This window comes from Schistocerca nitens, chromosome 1 (genome assembly GCF_023898315.1).
Source record: "Schistocerca nitens isolate TAMUIC-IGC-003100 chromosome 1, iqSchNite1.1, whole genome shotgun sequence".
Lineage (NCBI taxonomy): Eukaryota > Metazoa > Arthropoda > Insecta > Orthoptera > Acrididae > Schistocerca > Schistocerca nitens.
The window spans coordinates 1349378-1374749 of record NC_064614.1 but is presented as its reverse complement, the minus strand read 5'-3'; the positions used below and the strand labels follow the sequence as shown (position 1 = coordinate 1374749).

The window sequence follows — 25372 nt, the reverse complement described above, 5'->3', positions numbered from 1 at the left end:
TAAACATTGCGCTGACTGCAAAACCACGTTCATGATGAACACTAACCTGTTGATGCTACGTACTGATGTGCTTGATGCTAGTACTGTAGAGCAATGAGTCGCATGTCAACACAAGCACCGAAGTCAACATTACCTTCCTTCAATTGGGCCAACTGGCGGTGAATCGAGGACGTACAGTACATACTGACGAAACTAAAATCAGCTGTAACATGGGAATTAAGCATTCCAGACACATGTCCACATAACATCTTTTCTTTATTTGTGTGTGAGGAATTTTTCCTGAAAGTTTGGACGTACCTTTTTGTAACACCCCGTACAATCTGTATTCCCATAAAAGAGAAGGGTCGGCCCTCAGTTTTTAAGAATATAACACCAGATCTAATTTCATGCTTAGTATTATGTACCTAATTTACTTTCTAATTCATTTTGACTATTACTAGTTATTATTATAGAGCAAAATCAGTAATTGTTTCGTAACTTAAATTCTATTGTTGACGTATAAACAAATATAAATTCTGTACTAATTATAAACATTTGGAAGACAAAATACTAGAAAGTATCTATTTGTCTATTCAAAAACATGTTAGGAAAGGCAGCCCTTAATTAATTCCAAAGTAATTAACAGTTTTGTCAAAAGTATTGTCTGCATACTAATATTTGTTAATTTCATGATTTAAACGAATAATTTGGCCTAACCCTTGTAGTAGAAGAAACCGTTAAAAGGAACGAATTTTGCGATGTATTCAGTTAATTTAATGAGTTAAGTTTTAATTTCTGTAAATTAAACATCGAACAATGAGTTCAGTACCTATTATTGTGACGAAATATAAAGGCCCGATTTTCGGTCACGAAACAGTCAGTCCACGGCCGAGTTTCAGACAAGAAACCTGTGTTGGTTACAACAACAACAACAACAACAACAACAACATTTCAACTTAACTGAACTGTGAAATAAGTGTTACCCAATTAGGCTGTGTTTTCAAACAATGACAGTGTGTGCACCACACGCACCTTTCTATTCTTCAAGAACTGTGAACTTTGTGGTTAGGTTTCTACTGCTCTTGGATATTCAACAGTAAACTATTGTAGCAGTATGTGGAGGTTTGCTGCAAACTGTTAATGAGGCCTATCAAAAGTTAAACAATAGTGCACTGGCCATATAACTGAGCATTATTAGTTGGTTGTGACCAGTGAAATTAAAGTACTGTGAAATGCAACTGTGCACCTGTCGGCTACATTATTTACAGTAGTCAGTTTTGAAATCCACATCATTTTTCAGCCAGTGTAGCAACGCAGTACATTGACACAGAGGACAATGAAGGAAGAAATAAATAAAGCAGGAGGAACTGTAACAAAATGGGTTGTGTGTCATGAGGCTAAGCATATAAACAAATCAAAACTAATTGAACTACACCCGATATTGACAAAAACACCCTTGGAGATGGTTTCCTTGGATACAGCCGGACCTTATCTGCAAGGGAAAGGGAATGTACAATATGCTGTTGCGCTACACGATGTTTTCTCGAAGTCAAATTGTATGCTGTGCAGTCAGTGACTGCCAGCTCCATTATTAGGTCCCCAGGAAGGAAATATTGCAAGAGGAGAAAATATGTTGAGCACTGGTAGCACTGAAGAAAACGCTGTGAACAGAAAACAGTTGTGTGACAGCAAATTAGGACACACTGTAGAGTGCTATCTGAGACAAGAAGTAATCTTTAGGACTCATCCAAAAGTGACAAAGTATTGGAAGCTGAATTGCAAATGGCAACTGTTGTACACTGGGCTGTTTGTTATACAAAAATTCCTTCACCCAGGAATCTAAAAGTTAGAATTCTTAAACAGTGGTAAGGAAAAATGGCTCTACCACACAAAGATTTACTTGAATTTGTGAACTAAATAGCATTTGACACTGATCAAGCACTACTTAGAGAAACGTATATAAGTGTATATATGATGTGAACTACTGTCCACTTGTATATACTTATTATGATTTATGTTTAGTATTAAGCGAAGATTTCATTTTTGCCTATTCCATGTGTGTTACCCTATTAGGATCTAAGTTTTATTTATGTAAGATTTCTATTGTACGTTTACGGGCAAGAATAGCTCAGAAAACATTATCCTCATCGAGCATGAGAAATTCTTTAATTTGACACTATACTGTTTAAACACACACTTTAGGCATGTGGTTGGGACACAGCACATGTAAGTAGTGAAATGAGGTGAGGTTGGTTAATTAGTTAGTTATTTACGTGTTCCATTGGTCAATAGCATAGAAAAACCGTTATGATGTGGAAAGGAAACAAGTTTTTTTTTGTTTATATTATAGGGTTATACCTAAATACTTATATTATCTATCCCATTCCCTTAAATCATCTATGGTATAGAACGATTTGTCAAGGAGGTATAATTTCAACTTGTTTTTGAAACTATTACTGCTTTTTGTAAGACGTTTTATTTCATCTGATAATTTATGAATAAGTTTTATAGAAGCATATTTTACCCCTTTCTGTGCCAAAGATAAGTTAAGTAAAGGATAGTGTAGGTCTTTCTTTTTTCTGGTATTGTAATCATGAATGTCGCTGTTGATTTTAAACTGGTCCATGTTGGTGAGAAAAAAAATTTCATTACTGAGTAAATGTACTGTGAGGCAGTTGTAAGAATTCCTAACCTTTTAAACAGAAGCCTACAAGATGTGCCACTATGAATCCCACACATTATTCTAACTACTTTCTTTTGAGCAGTGAATACCTTTTGCCTAAGTGTTGAGTTGCCCAAGAATATTATTCCGTATGTCATCAGAGAGTGGAAGTATGCACAGTAAGTTAGCTTACTAATTTCTAGATCCTCAAAATTGGCACTTATTCTGATTGCAAAAGTTGCTGAACCTAGTCACTTTAGGAGACCCAAAATATGAATTTTCCAATTAAGATTCTCATCTATATGTACACCCAAAAACTTAGTATGCTCTACCCTGGCTACTGACTTCTTTTGATGTCTTATGTTTATTGAAGGAATTATACTTTTTGCAGCAGAAAATTGGATGCACTGTGTTTTTTCAAAGTTCAGAGCAAGCCCATTCGCAGAAAACCAATTAATAACTTTTCCCAAGACCTTATTAGTATAATTTTCTATCAGACTTTCTTTTACTGGATTAATAATTATGCTTTTATCATCAGCAAACAGTTTCAGTGCAGCATCTTGTTTCACATAAGAAGGGAGGTCATTCACATATATCAAGAATAGGAGGGGACCCATGATCGACTTGTGTTACACCTAATGTAATTTCACCCCAGTTAGATGAAGTGGCAAACTCCTTTGAATCACTTTAAGTATATAAAGAGTATTTTGCTTCCTGTTCTGTAGATATGACTTAAACCACTCATATGCTGTTCCATTTATACCATAGAATTGTAATTTGTCTAACATAATGTCATGGTTCATACAATCAAATGCTTTGGATAAGTCACAGAATATTGCTACTGGTGACAGTTTAGTATTTAAAGACTCTATTATGTGGACAGTGAAATTGTATATTACTGTCTCAGTGGAACAGCATTTCTGAAATCTGAATTGTGATTTACTACGTATCCCATTACTGTTGAGATGGCTAACCACTCTTGAGTACATTACTTTCTCAAAGATTTTTGAAAATGCTGTAGGCAAGGATACTGGCCAGTAATTATTGACATCTGTGGTTTCCCCCTTTTTGAAGAGGGGCCTGACAATGGCATATTTTAACCTGTCTGGAAAAATACCCTGAGTCAGTGATGCATTACATATATGTGTCAAAACATCAGCTGTAATTGCTCCACATTGTTTTAATAACTTGTTGGAGATGTCATCTACTCCAACAGAACCTTTATTTTTCAAAGATTTAATAATTTTACTTATTTCAGAAGAGGTTGTTAGATGAAACTTAATCTAACTAAAATTTTTCAAAACTGACTCTTCCATGTACTGTCTGGTTTTTTCTTTTGAACTATTTTCACAAATTTTTTCTCCTACACTTTGTTAATTTCTTCTCTAACATACATATTTATTGATTTCTTTACAACTTTTCTCAGTCATCATCATCATCATCATCATCATTTACGACTGATTATGCCTTTCAGCGTTCCGTCTGGAGCATAGCCCCTTTATAAAATTCCTCCATGATCCCCTATTCAGTGCTAACATTGGTGCCTCTTCTGATGTTAAACCTTTTTCTCAGTATGTTACAATAATTTTTATAGTGTAAAACTACTTCTAGATCTTTACTAGTTCTTGCTGTCTCATACAGTTTTCTCTTTCTTTCTGAAGACACTTTAATACCTGTAGTAATCCAAAGTTTCTTTGAAAAGTTTGTGGTGTTACATTTAGTAAGTTTCTTTGGAAAACAATGTTCAAAAAGGGATATAAATTTATCAAGAAATTGCTGCATTTATCATTAGCATTTGGCTCATTATAGACATCTTCCCAGTTTACAAAGTGGGTGGGTGGGTGTGGGTGCGCACATTTGCACACAAGGCTTGTGATATAAACGAAAAAGTGTCTTCTTTCTTCACAGGCCACAAAGGCTCTTTAGCAAAGAGGGGAAAAAAAGAAATCTGAAATATGAATTGTTGAAATATTCGTCTTATTCACTACTCTAGTACCTTCTAGTACCTTCTGATTCCCACATATTCTCTAAAGGTCTTTTTTAGTTGCCAAATTGTTTAGAAGGCACAAAGGGATATTTTGCAGAGTTCTTGGAAACTTTATTCATGGATGGGTTCTACTAATTATAAAAATGTCTAAGTGCACTGACAATAAAGGAAAACCGCACTTTCTAAATTAAAAATGTGTAACTACCAGGCTTAGAAATTATCACCTTGCTCTTCTACTTGACTGATTCCTCTGTCCTTACCACTGGATTCCTCCTGTGAGCTAATACTGAAATGCTTAAAACAAGGGGGGAGGGGGGGGGGGATCTGAAACATGATGCACCGAAGCCTTCTTCATTGTATCTTGTGAGAGTTTCCTTAGTGGTCTGCTGAAGTATGCTTAGTTAGTCAGACAGAATTCAAAATGTAAAACCACTCTGTAGCAAGGAAAGAAAACAAAGTAAAAACAAAATTATTTCTCTGCAATGTGCAGACAAAACACTTACCACCCAAAGATGAGTTACAACAGCATTAGTTGTGTGATAAAGTCTTTCCCCTTCTAAAGGCACAATTCCATAATCTGGGATGCCTTTAAATCCACGATGGACAACACGTCCGCCTTTTTCCTTAATCACTTCTTCTAAGGCCTGTGTCTCCTCTTCAGTAAAGCCTGCAGTTGAAAATGTGAGACCTAGGGGGAGAAACAAACCAATCAAAAATATTATCAAGATAGAAAACTATATTTTACATAAACTAGCACAAATACTGCAAAGCCTTTTGAACATAGCAGAATACATGAACACAGATAAGGAATATAGATGCTTGGATAAACTTGTGTGATGGCTAGTTCTACAAACTGAAATGAACTTTAAATAAGATTATCTGTATTTTAATGGCACTTTCACTCAGTACAAGCATCTTTTTTCCCCTTTGTGCACTCTTAAGAAGAAAACAAATGTATGCAGACTGCCATGTACAAAATACAAGGGACTATCACTCTCCTCCTCTTCTTTGTTTTGAAAACACTTTCTTTACAGGTTTATTTTCATTCTTGGGAATAACAACAGTCTGGTGCAAAAACCAATCTCTTGATTGTCACAATGTGTGTCTTTTCTCTTACTGCTTCATGCAACCATTTCAACACTTCAAGGTAGTAATGTTCGTTAGCTGTGGTACTCTGCCTGACGAATTCACTCTGGATGGTTACCTCGAGATAGAAAAAACATACCAAAAATGTCTCCACATGGGATCTCGCCTGCCTTGCTTTCTTTGGTCTTGGTGGTGATGAAATCTTCCAATGGCTGTATTGTTGTTAGGTTTCCAAGTCCTAGCCGTAACACCACAATTCATCGCTCATTATAACTTTTACATCGGAATCTGCAGCAGTTTCCGACTGTTTTCCAACTCCTGATTCATGTGTGAAACATTCACTCTGGTCTTCAGAGAGCACATGCAAAACAAATTTTGCTGTAACTCTCTTCATCTTCAGATCTTCAGATCTTTAAACAAAATACATTGGCATAAATTCCAGGATATTCCAGTCATTTCAACCAATTCGCTGATTGTTCTACAATGATCAAACATGATCACAACATGGATTTTTTTCACTTTTCAGCCATTCTGGAAGTCAAGGGATGTCCCAGACATGATTTGTCTTCAACTGACATTTGACCACATTTTAAAATGAGAAAACCACTCATCATACAATTTTATCTCATTCAAAGCTTCTTCCCCATAAACCATCCAAAGCTATGTATGTCTGATGTTTTCTTGTATTTGTATCTATTTCTCTGTCTTTCCATTCAAGATGGGGAAACACGAAGAATACATACAAAGAATGTGCGACATCTTTTCATAATTTACTAACAATGGTATTCATTCCAACAAAACGGTTATTCTGAGACACGCATACGTAATGCATTCAGGCCCAGACGAGTTAAATCTATGGAGCAGAATAAAGATACAAAGACACACACCATTTTGGCCTGTTTGCCGTGTTTTTGGGCCATGTCGTCAAGAATCTGAAGAGTCCTCGAAAGATACGGAATTAAGTGTGTTTTTCAACCATCTGCAAAACTGAGAAACCTCTTGGGGGTAAGTTAAGGATGACCTTGGACTGAGGAAATGTGGTGTGTACAAGATTCCTTGTCAGTGTGGGGCAGCGTATATAGGCCAGACATGCCGCACAGTACAACAAAGCTGCGATGAACATCTGTATCATACACGCCTTCGTCAACCGGAAAAGTCTGCAATTGCGGAACACTGCCTGAATACAGGACATCCTGTAATTTATGAAAAGACTGGAAGTTTTATCCCCGGCATCATCTTTCTGGGACTGCGTCATTAAGAAAGCAATACATATATGTACAGCCGATAATCTCATCAACAAGGATACGAGATTTCAACTGAGCACAACCTGGAATCCTGCACTGTTGTTGTTGTTGTTGTTGTTGTTGTTGTGGTCTTCAGTCCTGAGACTGGTTTGATGCAGCTCTCCACGCTACTCTATCCTGTGCAAGCTGCTTCATCTCCCAGTACCTACTGCAACCTACATCCTTCTGAATCTGCTTAGTGTATTCATCTCTTGGTCTCCCTCTACGATTTTTACCCTCCACGCTGCCCTCCAATACTAAATTGGTGATCCCTTGATGCCTCAGAATATGTCCTACCAACCGATCCCTTCTACTGGTCAAGTTGTGCCACAAACTCCTCTTCTCCCCAATCCTATTCAGTACCTCCTCATTAGTTATGTGATCTACCCACCAAATCTTCAACATTCTTCTGTAGCACCACATTTCGAAAGCTTCTATTCTCTTCTTGTCCAAACTATTTACCGTCCATGTTTCACTTCCATACATGGCTACACTCCATACTAATACTTTCAGAAATGACTTCCTGACACTTAAATCTATACTCGATGTTAACAAATTTCTCTTCTTCAGAAACGCTTTCCTTGCCATTGCCAGTCTACATTTTATATCCTCTCTACTTCGACCATCATCAGTTATTTTGCTCCCCAAATAGCAAAACTCCTTTACTACTTTAAGTGTCTCATTTCCTAATCTAATAACCTCAGCATCACCCGACTTAATTTGACTACATTCCATTATCCTCGTTTTGCTTTTGTTGATGTTCATCTTATATCCTCCCTTCAAGACACCATCCATTCCGTTCAACTGCTCTTCCAAGTCCTTTGCTGTCTCTGACAGAATTACAATGTCATCGGCGAACCTCAAAGTTTTTATTTCTTCTCCATGGATTTTAATACCTACTCCGAATTTTTCATTTGTTTCCTTTACTGCTTGCTCAATATACAGATTGAATAACATCGGGGAGAGGCTACAACCCTGTCTTACTCCCTTCCCAACGACTGCTTCCCTTTCATGTCCCTGGCTGCTATTAAATCACGATGCAAAAATCAAGTTTCTTCGATAACAAGCCCACGACAACACTGGCCTAGCACGGCTGTTTGCGAGTAACGTCTGGCCACACTGTTGACAAATGCAGCGTACAGCGCACGTGCGGGAGAGCCACTCTGCGATTTTCGGCAGAGGGAGTCTGAATAGGACAAATCACTGCGCATGCGCGATTTCCGCGGCAGCACATTCTTCGCGTGCGTTCTAAAAACGGGGCGTCAGTGTGCGGATACGGTCAGTCGTACCTAGCCACGAGCAAGGCTGAACCACCTGAAGATGTCTGACAGTTGCTCCGAGGAAATATTGTGGAATTTGCACAACGTGATCCAGTGACAAACCCGTGAAGACTATTTACAACACAACTGCCGGGAAAGCTTAAGAGTCACAATGGTATTCATACTGAGATATCCGTTGTAAGATGCAGTGTTAGGTGATGTCTCAAGAGCAACTGACAAAAAAAGACATGAATAGTGTTCAGCAGCATGTGTATTTCAGAAAGCACGTCAAACATAATAATTACGCCACTGTAAAAATGGGTGTATGGAGTTTATTGTTACACATTGGTACCTTTTAGATGAAGGTAAATGGTGAATTTCTGTCGTGTGCAATGTTTCCTTTCTGAGCATTACAATACATTTGTGGAATTATGTCTATTCTGTAACTGAGTACCTTAAAAAAAATCAATCCTTAGTCCCAGTATGAAGGAAAATGCCAATGGTCAGACAAATAGCAGCTCATATGACTTTTTTTTTTTTTTTTTTATCCTAGGTGAGACAACATGTACAGCAATTACATACTGAAGATTTTAGTGGAGCCCCCGAATGGAGAACAAATAAAACCCCATTTCGTTAACTTGTGATGTTGAGCAAACAGACAATACCAGCAGTTTGATGCAAAGCTTCAGTAACAAATGCATCATATCGAGGATGCACAGAATCTATATCACTAAAATGCTATCCCATTTGCAGCATATAGACAACAAAAATTTTATTTTCAATATTGTGCATAGTTACTGACTGAATTTAAAATGCTGTTACAATCTACTCATTAAAGGGTATTATGTTACAAGTTTAAACACTAAGATAAGTATTACTGTTAGAAGCTGTGTGTGTCTTGAGGCAAAATAACTGATGTCGCGCAAACACATCGACTTCATTCCAGCAGTATTTGAGAATGAGAGCACTTCACGATTTCCAATAACTTTGAAACACCATTTCAAATATTTGTGAAACTTTTTCTCATTGACGCCACCAAAAAATTACGAAAGGAAAAGAAGTTTATCACTTACTACATTTGTGCTGTTTATGAAGTCAAATTTCAGCATCAGTTATGACATTTTAATTTGTTACTTATTTTTATTACTAACTATTTGCAACACACTTTGCACTTAATGTACCAGAAAAATTATATTTCTGTACGAGACACTGTTCAGGAGACATGACATCATACAGTGAGATCTGTTAAAACTTAGGTTTTGCTTAACATGGAGTACAAATTGCCCCATTTAACTCAACCAGTGTTTCACAATGAGAGCAATTCCTCACTTACAATAAACCTTAAGCATAATTTTAAACCTTTCCTAAACTTCTTTTCACTTATATGCTTAAAAGGCAAATATTTAACTCATTGACTAATTTGTAAAATACTCAGATGTTTGAAGACATTTTGTATATGAGAGTTCAGTTCTTTTAAAGAACTGGAGGTTTACTGGTAAACTATAACAGACTGTAAGTAGTACTTATACATTATGCTCCTTAAATGTTACCGGCATTTTGCAATTTGTATTCCACAAATTTCTAGTTACAAGATATGACTTGGACTGAGCACATTTTGCATCAGGTTTGTGAGGCATTCAATACTGAACTGTCATGGACCAATTAATTATTATCTTATGTTATGGAAATGCACCTACCAAATTATGATACAATGTGGATATTATAAAACCCTTTTTCATGCTGTATGTAATTTTTCAGCGGCTGTCCGAAGCCAGCGGCTGTCCGAAGCCAGCGGCTGTCCGAAGCCAGCGGCTGTCCGAAGCCAGCGGCTGTCCGAAGCCAGCGGCTGTCCGAAGCCAGCGGCTGTCCGAAGCCAGCGGCTGTCCGAAGCCAGCGGCTGTCCGAAGCCAGCGGCTGTCCGAAGCCAGCGGCTGTCCGAAGCCAGCGGCTGTCCGAAGCCAGCGGCTGTCCGAAGCCAGCGGCTGTCCGAAGCCAGCGGCTGTCCGAAGCCAGCGGCTGTCCGAAGCCAGCGGCTGTCCGAAGCCAGCGGCTGTCCGAAGCCAGCGGCTGTCCGAAGCCAGCGGCTGTCCGAAGCCAGCGGCTGTCCGAAGCCAGCGGCTGTCCGAAGCCAGCGGCTGTCCGAAGCCAGCGGCTGTCCGAAGCCAGCGGCTGTCCGAAGCCAGCGGCTGTCCGAAGCCAGCGGCTGTCCGAAGCCAGCGGCTGTCCGAAGCCAGCGGCTGTCCGAAGCCAGCGGCTGTCCGAAGCCAGCGGCTGTCCGAAGCCAGCGGCTGTCCGAAGCCAGCGGCTGTCCGAAGCCAGCGGCTGTCCGAAGCCAGCGGCTGTCCGAAGCCAGCGGCTGTCCGAAGCCAGCGGCTGTCCGAAGCCAGCGGCTGTCCGAAGCCAGCGGCTGTCCGAAGCCAGCGGCTGTCCGAAGCCAGCGGCTGTCCGAAGCCAGCGGCTGTCCGAAGCCAGCGGCTGTCCGAAGCCAGCGGCTGTCCGAAGCCAGCGGCTGTCCGAAGCCAGCGGCTGTCCGAAGCCAGCGGCTGTCCGAAGCCAGCGGCTGTCCGAAGCCAGCGGCTGTCCGAAGCCAGCGGCTGTCCGAAGCCAGCGGCTGTCCGAAGCCAGCGGCTGTCCGAAGCCAGCGGCTGTCCGAAGCCAGCGGCTGTCCGAAGCCAGCGGCTGTCCGAAGCCAGCGGCTGTCCGAAGCCAGCGGCTGTCCGAAGCCAGCGGCTGTCCGAAGCCAGCGGCTGTCCGAAGCCAGCGGCTGTCCGAAGCCAGCGGCTGTCCGAAGCCAGCGGCTGTCCGAAGCCAGCGGCTGTCCGAAGCCAGCGGCTGTCCGAAGCCAGCGGCTGTCCGAAGCCAGCGGCTGTCCGAAGCCAGCGGCTGTCCGAAGCCAGCGGCTGTCCGAAGCCAGCGGCTGTCCGAAGCCAGCGGCTGTCCGAAGCCAGCGGCTGTGCCGTGCATGCAGGAGATCCCGGGTTCGAGTCCTGGTTGGGGCACATATTTTCAACTGTCCCTGTTGGCTTATATCAATGCCTGTGTCCGCAGCCCGTGGTCTTGCGGTAGCGTTCTCGCTTCCCGCGCACGGGGTCCCGGGTTCGATTCCCGGCGGGGCCAGGGATTTTCTCTGCCTCGCGATGACTGGGTGTTGTGTGTCTTTCATCATCATTTCATCCCTATCGATGCACAAGTCGCCGAAGTGGCGTCAACTAGAAAGACTTGCACCAGGCGAATGGTCTACTCGACAGAAGGCCCTAGCCACACTGCATTTCCATTTCCATCAATGCCTGTATACAGCTAGGGGTACTCATTTCATTGTAATTTTATCCAAAATCCCTTTAGCTGTTTAAGGTAAAGGCTTATTGGATGGCTTGATAACGACAACTTAGAAACTGTAATGTTTGCCTATGACAAGTATACAGATAAAGGGCCCAAACACTCCCATATCAGATGCAGAAAAGGAGAATAATTGAACAGGTTTACAGCTGGTTCACAGCTAGCTAGGCGAGAGGGACCTACCTACAGTCAGGATGGTGACAGACCAATACATTACCTGTAGGTCCATGCCATCCGTGATGTGATTGACCTACCTTACCTTTTTGGCTGCCTCAATGTATCTCTCTCGTCTTTGATGGAAGTAACAGTTTCAATAGCTAGGAAAATGTCATCACTCTTACTTGTGTGTGTGTGTGTACATTTTCACAGTAACAAACTATTGGCCTCCTTAAGGTAAGTACTGGTCAGCAACTGTGTCTCCAATTTATTAGTTTTCTCAAAACAATTTTCCTTTTTATACAGTTGAATACAACAACAGTATATTATGTTTCACCCAGAGTCCTGACAGATACTGGACTCAATGTTTTTAAGAATTAAGAGTCACTAATGGCCAAGTAATGGAAGGCATGAGGCACCCGAAGGTAACAAAACATTTGGTATAAGCGTAGAATGATCGTTTGGAGCTAAGTGCATCTACAGAAACAACAACTCTGCCAAATGTCAGGACCCTTCTCAGGAGGAAACTTCAAATAACTTCAGGTGCAGCTTACTAACATATCAAAACTATTTGTTGGACCAAATTGCAAACCTGCATCCTTACCTTCCACAGGCAATGCACTTACATATTTAGCTATCAAGATGAGAATTAATTAGACCTACCATCTTCAATTTCAGCAGCATTTCTCACCTAATGTCCAAACTTTTCAGAACAGCTTATGCATACCTTCCTAGACTATCATCAGCTTTCACAATTATGCAGAGTGAAAGATTGATCCTGAAAACAACTAAGACCATGGCTAGAGGCTGATCCACATCCTAGAATTCGTCTGTCCTAACTTAACTGTACAGACACAAATCTGCTGATTTTTTGTTTCTTCACATGTTCCGTTTTTTAATCCGTTGTCTGCCTGTCGTCTTTTGGCCCAGGCTACAATTATCAGCTTCACAGTAGATAACCCAACCCACAGCTATTGTAATATATTTGAAAAATGTCATCATGACATCAGAGAAGGCTGTTGTAACAAATATTTATTTCTAAACTGCTAGTTTTGATCAAATGAGTATCTTCAGATCACAAATTACCAATAAATAAGTGCTAAGCAATGTTCCTTGGTGTCAACTACAAACCTGCTTTTAAATTGTCTGGAAACAAATATTAATTAGGACAGCTTTTTCCACAATGTTGTTCCTTCTATATCATGAAGTTTCACTGCAATGTCTATACAAATTATCAATCTGACGAACTATAACACAGTCTTTTTCCCACAAATTAATCATTCAAAAAATACAAGGTGGTCATCGTATTTGCACACGAAGCTTTGGTAATTGAGATAAAGCACATGATTAATTTGTTGATTTTGGAAGGGTGGGAATGTGATGCAGTGGCTCTAGCTTGGTCAAATGGGGGCAGCGTAGGAATAAATGGGCAGGAGATTTCGTCATGCTGCTAACCATGGGAATGAATTCTGTGTACCTAGCCAATGCCACCTAGAGAGAAGGCCTGAGTGCTCCCTGCGAACAGCATGACGGGTAGCCAAGAGTAGTCATAACCAAAGGAAGCGAATTGTGTGTTATAACATTGTGCTGTGCATGGGAGTATGTGAATGCAGCACAACGTAACTGTTTTAGAACGTTTTTAACATTATTTATGTGATGCACAGTTCGAATTTGTGTTAGTGACAGACAAAATGCCGTACAGATGTTGTGTGACCGGGTGTAAAGGCAATTACCTGACGGGACCGAAAGTGCATGTTTTTCATTTCCAAAGGAAGAAAAATTATTAGAAAAGTGGAAACGGGCTATCCCAAGGGAAAATTTAACAATCAGCAAAACAACAAAGGTAACTAATTTAAGTTCATTTACGATTATACTGTAATATAAAGTAAACAATGCGAGCCATAACCTTAAATTTACACATCCCCTGGCACTTACTGTGTTAATCTTTTGAGAGTATTGTATTATTATTGTTATTACCGCCACTAATGTACCTTAAATTCTGTAAGGCGAAATTAAAGCTAAAAGTGTGTCCATTGCAACTTTGATTTTCTACGTTCTCGCTGAATTCTCAGAAGTTAAAGGACACTAAACACCAATTTCTGTTGAGTTATGAGCGTAACACTAATATTTACTTACTTGTTTTTATTTCCTGTCCGATTTTAGTTGTTCGCTTTCCATGAAAGTGAAGCCTAATATGGAATAAGAGCGAATCATTATGTGGTTTGGCGTTTTCCACGTAATGTGTTTAAAGAGATTGTTTTGTTATTGATTTAGAGAACTGCATTTGAGGAGTTACATTACTATGTCAGCAGACCTGCTCTTCTAAATCTAACAAGGCGTTGTGTTTAGCAGGTTTAGATGTTTAGGCCTGTTAGCTTTTCACCATGTTTATCATAGCTTCATCAATTGAAGTTATACATGTATGCGGCTCTCTGTGATTTTAAATAGGCTATTATAGGGAGAACTGATATTGGTCTATAGTTACCTTGTATGTCTCTGTCACCATTTTTGTGTATTGAAAGTGTAACTATAATTTTAAGGCATTCAGGGAAAGGATTATTATCAATAATTTTATTTACAAAATGGAGCATTGGCTTTCTAATTTCCATAAGTATACATTTTAGAACCGAGTTGCTGTGCCCAAGGTAGTCCTCTGTTCTGGAGCTGTTCAGCTTCTTTCCTGAGTTGGGAAGATCTGTAGCAGTAGTTTTTCTCCAAGTGATTCTTTTATTTGTTTTACTCTGTAATTGCAAAAGGAAGGCCCCCCACATAAGCTGCATCATCACTTTGTGATACAAGGAAACTTTCAGAATTTACAAAATATTCATTCAAGTTAATTGGGACAGTGATTTCTTCCCATCCTATGTTTGTTTCACTTTTTATCACGTTCCAGGATGGTTTACATTTCTTTTTAGAATTTAAAATGTACTCATTAGCTTTGATTTTTGCTGCTTTAATTACAAATATGTACATTTCTCTCAAGCTTATAGAGTTGTTCTTGTTCTTACAACTGTCAGCAGTTATGTTCTTCACCAGCAGTACAATATCCTCATTTTACTGAGTTGTGGTGTGGGTAAATTTTTTAGTGTGTGGTTAGTGATTATGGTATTGCCAGTGTGTCATCTTTAGAAACAAGAGAGCTGTTACTGCCTAGTGTGTGCTTCATGATGGAAATGAATATGTAGAAGCTGGTCAGTATAATGGACCTATCAATTAGTTTGAAGTCATTTCTCATTCTTTCAGTGTTCTCTTCATTGAGAATTCTGTATTTAGTTAACATCTTGAAATTATCAGTAGACAGTTTTCCATCTTTGAGCCATATGCCATCATGTCATATATTCCTAATTTGATGGTATCACATTCTGCTTATTTCTGCTCATTGCCATGCCATGCTTCCATCCTGATTGGTTTTTTATTTAAGCAACATAAATTCATTGAGCTTGCCACATTCAGCAAATACCATTTTTTCTCTTTACTTTTTATTTCTGGGTTAATATCCCCAGTGACAAAAATTTTGCAATGATGATATTTTGGAGTCATTAGACTTAAAGTGGAGAACCTTCTTGTGACTGTTTCTTCATCAGTAGCTGGCATTTGGTAAATAGATGCAATAAGAAGTTTGTGAGTGTGAAATTCCACAGCAGATGCTTCAAAAACATAACTTGTTGTCACTGAATAAGCAAATTGTACAAACAAGTTTTTGTCTGTACTTTTAATCCAATGTTCAGTCAAATAGAGATTGCTGCACTTAATTTCATCCAGCCAGTACTAGAATTAAGTAACTATACTACTTAAGGATTGAACATTTACATGTAACAAAATTAACTCATTTTCGCTACAACAAGGAAGTGGGCCTAGTTTTTTTTATTAAATTTTAGTGTGTCTTTTGTACTATGTTCTGATGTTCTTTGTCATTGCCAAGACCAATATATCTCTGGCTTTGTCAGGCTTATACATTTCTCTGATCAAGTTCTGATGGTTGAGACATGTGGTACTACTTGCTAGGGCAGGCCAATTTATTATTTCCCATGTTAAATACTTTTTGGGTTAGTTTTAATGAATGGACTGCTCTAGAAAGAGAATGTAGTACTCACAGTGCTCAAGATATTTGCAAAAAGTAATGATGATCTCAACCAGCTTTTTTAATAACGTGACTCGGGAAAGAACAGGTAGCCTTATATGAATGGTCAGACAGTGAGGTCAAAGATAACTCAACTAATAGTTCCTAAATATCTGCCAGAAATAGTTATAAAATGTAATATATTCCATATTTACATATATGTAAGTTTCTTTTTAATTTAGTCCCTCAGTAATATTAGTTCATTTACTAAGATCATTGTAATTGGTCCTGCATTGTCATGTGGATTAGTTGTAGATGTGTGAACAGCATTTTCACCCTCATGAAATTATAACAACATCTCAAGATATCAGAAGAAATGGAGACGTTCCTCGCACACTTGCAAGACCAAGTTTGCTTTCAACAGGAGTTCCTTCTGTTTTTCCAAACTGCCCTAACTAGAGCAAACCTTCGAGCTACAGAATTGGCCCTGAGGTAAAGAGACAGAAACTTGAAGAGCAAAATATTCAGGCAGCTGTTCAGGATAGTATGAAGGAAAGGGAAATATATTTAAAAGCTCAGTCCATTGCATCACTGTGTGAGTTACAGGCAAAACTGTCAATGTTAAAGCTATCTGATTTCTGGAGTATCCTTATTAAACCTACATCTGTATTGTTTGCAAACATTGAGACAGTTCCTTCTCCTGTAATAAAATATTCTGTTCTTGTTAGTGAAGGCCTTGATGTATCAGTATTTGTGCAGAACAAGCAAAGAAACAAAATAGGACTAAATGGTGACAAGGTTTTAACAAGGGTTTCAAGCATTGTTGAATTAGGTAATCTGTTAGACTGTGTGGAAAAAGCTGACATGCAGATTAATGTTCCAAATAATATTGAACAAATTTTGAGTTATGTATGTGACATTCTGCAGACCATTTATCTGAGTATGAAAAGAGCAAAAACATACACTTTATCATTGAACAGTTGAAATTACTATCATCAAAGAAAATTTCATACACTCCATCATTCATGATATTTTCTTGTTTATCTTACAGTATTTCCCCATGTGCTTATAGGTTTAATAGAGATTATGGTTTTTTTGTAGGCCCTCATCCATCAACAATTAAAGAGTATGTTCTAATATTAACATAGGTCCCCAGAAAGAGCAATGTGAAAATAATTTTTTATCATATACAAGAGATAAATTTAAATTTCTTAAACCACATGAATATCATGTCAACCTTTTAATAGATGAGATACATCTAAAAGAATATTTTGACTATAAAGGAGGAAGTGTTGTTGGTATGGTTAATGGTGAATGTTTGACAGCAAATTCCGCATATGTTTTCATGATCAGCAGTATACTGAGTAACTTTAGAGATGTTGTCCATATTTTACCAGTCAAGAAATTAACAGGTGATAATTTGCATCAATGGATCAAAAGAATAATATTGGGTCTTGAAGATACAGGATTCAAAGTACTGTCTGTAATTTCAGATAATAATTCCATTAATAGAAGGGCAATGTGATCATTTTCAAATCCCTCTTCAGTCTCTTATGTATATAACCATCCTAAAGATTCAATGAGACCATTGTTTTTTGTAACTGACTCTGTACACATTATGAAGTGCATTTGGCATAATTGGTTAAAGCAAAAAAATAATTCCTGTATGATTTATCCCACATTTCAAAAAAAATGATTCTTGCATACATTATACCTGTTTTGATACCTTACTGAGGCTATATGACCTTGAACATGAAAAACTGGCAAAATATTGTTGTGGTCTGACTTTGAAAGATATGAGACCAAATAACTTTGAAAAACAAACTGCTAAACTAGCTCTGCAAATTTTCTGTGATGTCACAGCTAATGCCCTTCAAACACTGGGTCCAAAACACTCCTTAGTTCACTGTATGGAAACAGCAAATTACATTAATTTGTTTACCAAATGGTGGAAAATAGCGAATGTGAAAACACCATTTAAGGGTAATAGGTTAAACGATGAATTCATGAGCCCTTTAAAACAATGTACAATAGATGACCCCAAGTATGCATATCTTACAGGAATGTTAGAATGGCTAAGCAGATGAGAAAAAATAAAGATCCGATATCCTGAGGGCTCACTAACAAAAGAAACATGTTCAGCATTAATTCAAACAACACAGGCCTTTATAAAATTGTCCGAATATTGTATTAACGAGTTGCAGTTTTCCTACTTTTTACCTGGAAAATTTCAAACTGATTTGCTCGATGAGAGATTTGAAAAATATAGGCAGTTATGTGGAGGCCAGTACAATGTCAGTAACAGACAGATGTATGAGGTAGAAAAGAAGCTTTGCTTGCAGTCTGTAACTAGCCTAAATTTAAAATCAACTGCTTTTGGCGAAATAAGTATACAGTCCATACAGAATGTTTTCTCAGATGACCCAAATACTGACACCGAGATTTCTTCCATGTATGATGAAATAGTAGTCAATCCATCAGAACTTAGTGAAGATTTGCCTGTTCTTACATATATAGCAGGGTATTGTTGCTACTCTGTTTTGAAAAATACTAAATTTGAGTTTTGTAAAGATATTCTGGTGTTAGATAACATTTTAGATGAACAAGAAATGTATTCCCTAATACAGAATGTAAGTAGAGGAAAACTACTCATTCCTTGCTCTCAGACTATCAGTGTGGTTGTCAGTACTTACCTGACTGTTATGAAATTGTGTCATAAATTTGAAGCTGAGTTCCTTAAAGTACCAAACCAAAGAGAACTGGTTTTTCACCTGGCTTGGAATTCAGTTTTAATGAATGAACTGCTCTGGGAAAGAGAATGTGGTAGTCACAGTGCTCAAGATACTTGCAAAAAAGTAATATGGATATCAACCAATGTATTTCTTAATAATTTTACCAAAAAGAAAAATCAAAGCATTGTGAAGGATGCTGTCCCTAGAAAGAAAAACATATTCAACAGAAGTAAGTGAAGCCTGAATTGAACATTAATTGTAAACAGCATGCTGAATTTATGCAGTTTGAATACATACTGTACACACACGTTGTAAGAATATTTTTAATCATTACTACCCTGTATTTCTCTGAAATATTGTGATTAATACAGCTATTACTTAAAAAAGAATAGGTCAGTAAATGTGAAATCAACCATTGGTCTGGTTCTTGAAACCTCAGATTTTCATACATTTTTTGTAAATTTTATTCCAATTTGCTCCAGCTATCATTAATTTCCATTTTGATGATTTGAAACAAATGCAAACAGTAAGTATCCCACTAGCTCCAGCTATAATACAATTTTTTGGCCTTAATACAGCATTTTTTGAGAATGTAATTTTATCTGAAAAGTTTGTACACTTCTCTTACATGTCCTAAAATTAATTTGTTTTCAACATACATTGGCTTGCTATCACCATCTTTTCCCATAGAAATGTAACCATGTTAGTCAGGTGTTCACCTGCTAGTATTATCATTACAGTGAAATTTTTCACTAACAGAACAGTTTTAGCAGACAAAGACTGTCAAGGTCTAGGGTCAGAAGAAAAGAGCAGGCCCTGTTCTTCCACTACTTTTGTTTCACACCCTGCAGTTGCTTACTCCAGACTCTTTTTCTATATGAGTTGGGTAGGAAAGTCAACACTGAAAATTTTTCATTTTTACTAATTGTGTTTAAACTTGGCAATCATTTCTGTTTGTGTATCATCACAGCCAAGTATTTCCTGATTTTCACCAGTTTCTTCCTGAAAGAAGGTTTCACTTAATTTCAACGTTATTTTGTCAGCTTTATCTTTACAATATTTTTTGAGACGAAACATTTCTTTATTACCGAGGATTTCTGTAATGAAGGCAGATGCTTTCAACAAATACAAGCCTTTTTCAGCATCCACGAACTCAGGGCCATTAGACATACTTCAACTCAGTTGTACCTTTCCATAAGATTTTTTGCTTTTAATTATCAGTAGTTCAGGTTTTCTTTCATTATATGATTTCACTGTACATGAAATCTTTCTTAAATATGCAAGCTCAGATTGATCGTCCATGAGTTACATTTCCACAACATTTACTCATGCAGTTTAAGTTTCTTTTGAATGGATTACAACAAAATTTTGACCACTTTTTATCCACAGTTTGTCTTTTTAAGAAATCATAGAAGGATAAATCACAATTATCAAAAAGATGAAACAGACAAGAGATATAAAAATTTAAAATTCATTAGTTTAAAGCAGCACTTTTTTGAGATACCATTATTCAAACAGAGTAATGCCTGACAGTGAAGTTTAGTGCTGGAGTTTTCAGAATGTACTGAATCTTATTGCATTCTGTGTAAAATGCCACTACTATTATTTTAAAAGGCTGCTGTATGTATGCTTGACTCGTGCATTATAAGTGTTGCATTGCTGCAACCTGCTCCCCTTTCTCCCTCTAGTGCTTTGCTAATTTTCTTTCAACAATTGATATCTCTTGAAGCTCATTATTGTGTCAATAAAACTGAATGGTTTTGGTTTTGTTTTATTATTATTTATTCCATAGTATTTATTTTCTGTCGTGCTAGTGACAATTCTTAAGCCAAACAGCTTTAAGACGCTGATCTGACACCCACTGAAGACACCTTGTAAATAGGGCAAAATGGGTCTGTGTGCACAAGTTAAATAAAAAACACTTAATGTGCAGCTTGCAAAAGGCCTTTTTCTTTTAAACTACTGCAATTTATATACATCATCTGCAAAAACTGCTACCACAAGTAACTTGTTTATTTCATTTTAACGTAACTGTCATGAACCAGTCTGCAAAAGTTGTGATACAGTTGGAAAAGCAAATTGCAGTTAAATAAAATTTATTTCAAGAAACTCTAATTTTGAAATTTTAAGGATTAAAAAATTGGGTTTGGAAGAATTCAGCGTTTTTGTGAATCTAGTAAAGTAGCACACATCTTTAAACCGTAGAAGAAACTGAATAAAGTGGTACAAATTTCAGGTCTGTGAGTCAAATGGTTTTGGGGTTGTGACCTTTTTAAGGTTACAAAGCAAGTCAAAAGTGGGAGAATTTTGGTCATTTTAAAAATTAAGAACTCTAAAATAAAAAGCACAAAAAAATATTCAATTTTGGATTTTTCATCATTTTGATAGAATAAAATCATGAATGTTAAATTAAATTTTGTATTGATGGATTTCACATGGAGAAATCTTGATGTTTTCATTATTAAAAATGCTAATTTGTGTGTAGTTAAGAACATGTGTATAGGCCTAATGAAGCCATCAATCCCGTTACAAGTTTTGGATTTGCAGTGTAAAAACAGGTAAGTTTTAATGTATTAGCGTGTGAAATAATTTATATAAGAGAAATTTTGTCGAAATAGCGATGTACGACACTAGAAATGAAACATGTAGCCATAGAAAAGCGTTTCTAGAAGCTCCTGCCAGTAGAAGCCGCTCTTGGACGGACGGAACTTGTCCGACTACTCTTGGCAGGCGAGCTGCTCAGCGCACAGGCCTTCTCTCTAGGTGGCGTTGACCTAGCTCTTTATGATCTACCACATTTAAACGGCATTTGGCAGAATCTAAATTTAGTTTAATCTGAACTGACTTTGCAAATGGACAAATACCCAGTAATAGTATATGTTTCTATGGAAGACAAGTATGTTCACACAGAATACTCAAAACATGGTAAAATGCATGAAACGTCATTAAGCAACAGCACTAAAGCACCTATTACTCAACACCACTGACGATTTTCAAGGCCGGCAACAAATTAAGTGGACTGTTAGCTGAAGTAGTAAAATTCCTACCAATTCAACACTGATTGTGAGAGGATAATATATTGTTGTTTTTCAGTTTGCTTACTGCTCTACATGCCCAACTTTCAGGAGACCAAATAAGGGAAGATTTCACGAATTGGAGCAGCAGGTTGTTCAGTATGTGCAAGGGAAACCCAGTTTCCGCTTTCAGATTACTCGAGAAATTATTCTAATGAAGGTGCTGGAGATGGACAATTTTCCAACGGCATGCATCAGAACATTCGAAACAGACTAGTTAAAGCATAATGAGGATGAGGGTGGGACTTACACTAATAAACAGGACACTAACTTAGAAACTTGAAGTGGCATTAGATAAGGAAGAAATCGCATATCAGTGTCATACAATCTACAATATAGCCCCGCTTTCAAGTTACCGGAATTAACGTTTTCTTGCCATTTATGACATTTTTTTATCATTTCCGTCAAATTTCTTAAGTCCACAATGTTAGTTTGCACCCAATTTTGCGTCAACATATTTATAATTTTCCCGCGATTTATGCATTACGAAAACATTTTAGTCAAGAAAAACAATGATGCTTGCATGTTGGCTGTCCAGTAGTGTTTACAAATGTTACATGGTTAAGCCTCTTGATACCATGCCACTCTACTCAGCGGATTTGAACTGGTAAACGTGTAAAAGTTGGAACAATTCGTGCTGTAACGCAGCTGCCAGCACTGCTTGGTGTGATGGCTGATGGGAGTAACTAGGTTCATTCGAATAAAGATATAATGACCATTCACAATCCTTTCCGAACACTCTATTGCACAAATGCAGTTTCATGATTGTTGTGATCATTGTGACACCTTTGTCGAATCATTTAGCGTGTTTCGGCACTTGGCCTCTTTTATCGCTAGTTGACACGTCATTCACTTTGTATTGCTCAAATGTTTATAGTTTGAACACAGTGCTGGTTACGTTTTTCTTTCATGCTGAACAAAACATGTTTCTTGAATTTATTCTCATTGTCAAGTGCAGTATCGTCATATTATTTTTTATGATGTTACACAAACAGTGTGTGTGTGTGTGTGTGTGTGTGTGTGTGTGTGTGTGTGTGTGTGTGTGAGTGGGGGGGAAGGGGTGGGGGGTTCCTACACAACTGAGGAGGGACAATATCTGATAACCTCAAATAGACTACAGTGCACAAGAAGCAGAATAACACATATTCAAACACCACACAAAATACTTATGTGCATATTTGCACTTGACAAGAAAAAAAAAAAATCTCAAAACACATTGTTAAGCATGAAAAAATACGTAACAGCTGCAGTATTTCGTTATTTAAACCTTACTTGAGTTATGTGTGTGCTTAGAATTGGTACTGTAAGACAGATGTTTGTGGGACATTCTTCTCCTGCAGTATTTACAGGTGGGGGGTGAGGTGGGGGGGGGGGGGGGGGGGGGAAACCTCCAAAGAGGACTATAAAGACTCAAAATGTATGCAACTTGATCAAATACTAACAAGATGGCAGCTTTGCAAAGTCTTGTATTACCACCAGGAGAAGAGGTCCAGACTAAATTCAATGTCGCTGAGGTGTTCATCTAAATTATACAGGACCATTAAGGAAAGGTACTATGTCATAATTCGACAGCAATGAGCTCGATCACCATTGTTTGCAGATTGTACAATTAGTTTCTTCTTCAAAGAGCACTTGTCTTCTGTGTGTCCTTTTGTGTTGCAAAAGCTGCAGTTTTATGCTGGTTTTGCCGTTTTTGTTTGGTTTTAATTTTTGTTCCAATTTGTCATTGTCAGTCACAGAACATTTTGGATCTTTCACAAAACGTTTATCCAGTTTAACAAACATCACGGCATCTTCACTTTCACCATCTTTCTGACTCCTTATATTGTGTTCCTGCAAGATTTTTACTTTTAGCGATTCTACATCTGGTAGATTGTCATGAGGTTCAATAGCACATCTAAAATTGTCGTAGCTCTCTGAAAGATCGTACAGCACCATTACTGACAACAGATACCTGTTTATGTTGACAATCATCGTTGTAACTTATCCACAGTATGCATCAAAGAGTGTCTATTTCTGGACGTCCTTTGGACGCGTAGATGGGTTCGAGTTTCAACATACCTGACGTGATGTGTGGTACTTTACTAGCTTCAGCTCAGTGGGATCAATTGATAAAATGAAGTCTGCTTGTGCTTTTGCTTTTCTGTCTGCTGCTAGCCATGCTTTGTACACAACTTCGGCAACAGTGAGCACTTCCCCTTCACCATACCCTGCAGGTTGTGGTATGTCCCCAGATATGTATACCCAAGTGTCATTTTGTAAGTAGTGCTTTGACTTGTGTTCTCCGTGTGTCATGATTATTGCGTGACAACGCATATTTGTCAAGTTAACACACTTTTTTATTTCTGTACTTTTATGGCTACAAACTGAAGTTTTCATCTAAGTGAAAAATGGCATTTTTGCCAATTGTGTAACCTGGGCCGATGACTTGTTGGGATGTTGTTTGACAATACAGGCACAACGCATAACTACTGTACAACTTTATTCATAACTCACTGTATGGAGAATGATACAGAACTACTAATAATTGACTCGAAAATGTGCACTTGGTGCCATCTATAGACACCAAAGATATTACATGGTGGTAAAATTTGTAATTCAATATACAGACCTAGCGCAGTCCTTGAATCTGCACAAATTCGTTGTACACATATGAGGTCAGTCCGTGCAGTTAATGACTGTGCATGTAAATGTTAACCTATGGATCAGCTTAAGCAATTTCTTCGCAATATATTTTCTTCCAGGGCAGCTAGCATTGTTGTTGTTGTTGTTGTTGTTGTTGTTGTTGTTGTTGTCGTCGTCTTCAGTCCTGAGACTGGTTTGATGCAGCTCTCCATGCAACTCTATCCTGTACAAGCTGCTTCATCTCCCAGTACTTACTACAACCTACATCCTTCTGAATCTGCTTAGTGTATTCATCTCTTGGTCTCCCTCTTCGATTTTTACCGTCCACACTGCCCTCCAATACTCAATTTGTGATCCCCTGATGCCTCAGAACATGTCCTACCAACCGGTCCCTTCTTCTAGTCAAATTGTGCCACAAGTTCCTCTTCTCCCCAATTCTATTCAATACCTCCCCATTAGTTATATGATCTACCCATCTAATCTTCAGCATTCTTCTGTAGCAGCACATTTCGAAAAAGCTTCTATTCTCTTCTTGTCCAAACTATTTATCGTCCATGTTTCACTTCCATACATGGCTACACTCCATACAAATACTTTCAGAAATGACTTCCTGACACTTAAATCTATACTCGATGTTAACAAATTTCTCTTCTTCAGAAACGCTTTCCTTGCCATTGCCAGTCTACATTTTATATCCTCTCTACTTCGACCATCATCAGTTATTTTGCTCCCCAAATAGCCAAACTCCTTTACTACTTTAAGTGTGTTATTTCCTAATCTAAATCCCTCAGCATCACCCGACTTAATTCGACTACATTCCATTATCCTCGTTATGCTTTTGTTGATGTTCATCTTATATCCTCCTTTCAAGACACTGTCCATTTCATTAAACTGCTCTTCCAAGTCCTTTGCTGTCTCTGACAGAATTACAACGTCATCGGCGAACCTCAAAGTTTTTATTTCTTCTCCATGGGTATCAATACTTAGACCAAATTTTTCTTTTGTTTCCTTTGCTGCTTGCTCAATATACAGATTGAACAACATTGGAGAGAGGCTACAACCCTGTCTCTCTCCTTTCCCAACCACTGCTTCTCTTTCATGCCCCTTGACTCTTATAACTGCCATCTGGTTTC

At 38.2% G+C, this 25372-nt stretch overlaps 1 protein-coding gene across 4 annotated transcripts in view; it reads right to left on the bottom strand.

Moving 5' to 3' along the window:
• LOC126240314 (DNA topoisomerase 2-binding protein 1-A-like) overlaps positions 1 to 25372 on the bottom strand; it is a 308035-nt gene that overhangs the window by 118812 nt on the left and 163851 nt on the right. For all 4 annotated transcript variants that reach the window (XM_049947915.1, XM_049947916.1, XM_049947917.1 and 1 more), the window contains one exon: positions 5132 to 5316. In XM_049947915.1, coding sequence (XP_049803872.1) covers positions 5132 to 5316 — 185 coding nt within the window. The remainder of the gene's footprint in view (positions 1 to 5131; positions 5317 to 25372) is intronic.